The sequence below is a fragment of the Hipposideros armiger genome, unplaced genomic scaffold (genome assembly GCF_001890085.2).
Source record: "Hipposideros armiger isolate ML-2016 unplaced genomic scaffold, ASM189008v1 scaffold_845, whole genome shotgun sequence".
Classification (NCBI taxonomy): Eukaryota; Metazoa; Chordata; class Mammalia; order Chiroptera; family Hipposideridae; genus Hipposideros; species Hipposideros armiger.
In genome coordinates, this window is record NW_017732195.1 from 214,234 (window position 1) to 215,286 (window position 1,053).

The following is a 1,053-nucleotide window of genomic DNA, read 5'->3' on the forward strand; positions in this document are numbered from 1 at the left end:
ATATGACACCCGGCCATAAAACAGATGAATTACTGCTATAGGAAGGAAAATAACACTGATTATTTTAATTCATTAGAGCATCAGGAACTTCTAGCGGAACAAAACCACCCATATTAGTGTATTACCACAAAGAAAGAGAATAACTTAGGTTCACAAGGGTGAGTTTTATTAATTTTGAAATGCAAGTCTAGAATCTCCAAAGGCTATAGGACTTAAATCTAATTGTCAAAACAATTAACACATAAAACGCCATTCCAGCTCTGCTGCTGAATATATAAAGACAGTTTTAAAGTAAAAGATGCACGCTTGCATTTCATAGAAATTATAATATTCATAATACATTTAAATGTTAACGAAACCTACCATAGGGTCAGCCCCATTTCTACCTTTACCAGAGGAGTAACAAAATACATAGAGCAAGGGACATGTCCCAAAAATTGGACTAAAAAACATAGTCTCTCAAAAAGTCCTAAGACAGACCATTAAGATAAACAAGTAAAAATAAATGTTTTCTTTAAAGTACCACAGCACCTTTATAGTCCAATATATTTGTTTTAATCTCTTTTTAATCCTAATGACATCCTTTATTTTCCAAATAGTTGTTTACCTTCTTATATGCTAACATTCTTAAAAATCTCCACATAGAAATATTTGAGTCACTTCTCCTCCAGTAAGTACTACCTTCCCTGTAAGGCTCAGAATTACACCTACAGGCTTGACATCACTTTATAGTCCATAGCACCCTGTTGAATATTGATCTCTAGAGACCAGACTTCCGAATTCCTTCATAGACATGACCGGGTCTACCAAAATAGAATTCATGAATATGCTCCAGGCAGTCAGTCTAGGCTTCAAGTTTCTTTGGCTTGATGATAATTATTACCTGGTCTGCAACAGTAAGGTCTTTGCTTGCTCATAAGTGGTTGATTGCAGATAAGAATATGATGAGAAAAGTCACATTCCCACAGACATAAATTGCTAACACTGCCTTCTTAAAAACATGACCCTGAAAGAAAGATTGACATATGAGAGAAAGAAAGTACTATCATTAAG

At 34.5% G+C, this 1,053-nt stretch overlaps 1 protein-coding gene across 1 annotated transcript in view; it reads right to left on the reverse strand.

The window, feature by feature from the left end:
* Positions 1–144: 144 nt before the first annotated feature.
* Positions 145–1,053, reverse strand: part of FRRS1 (ferric chelate reductase 1) — a 43,014-nt gene continuing 42,105 nt past the window's right edge. Inside the window, exon 14 of the mRNA XM_019629344.1 lies at positions 145–1,006. Coding sequence (XP_019484889.1) covers positions 914–1,006 — 93 coding nt within the window. The 3' untranslated portion in view covers positions 145–913. The remainder of the gene's footprint in view (positions 1,007–1,053) is intronic.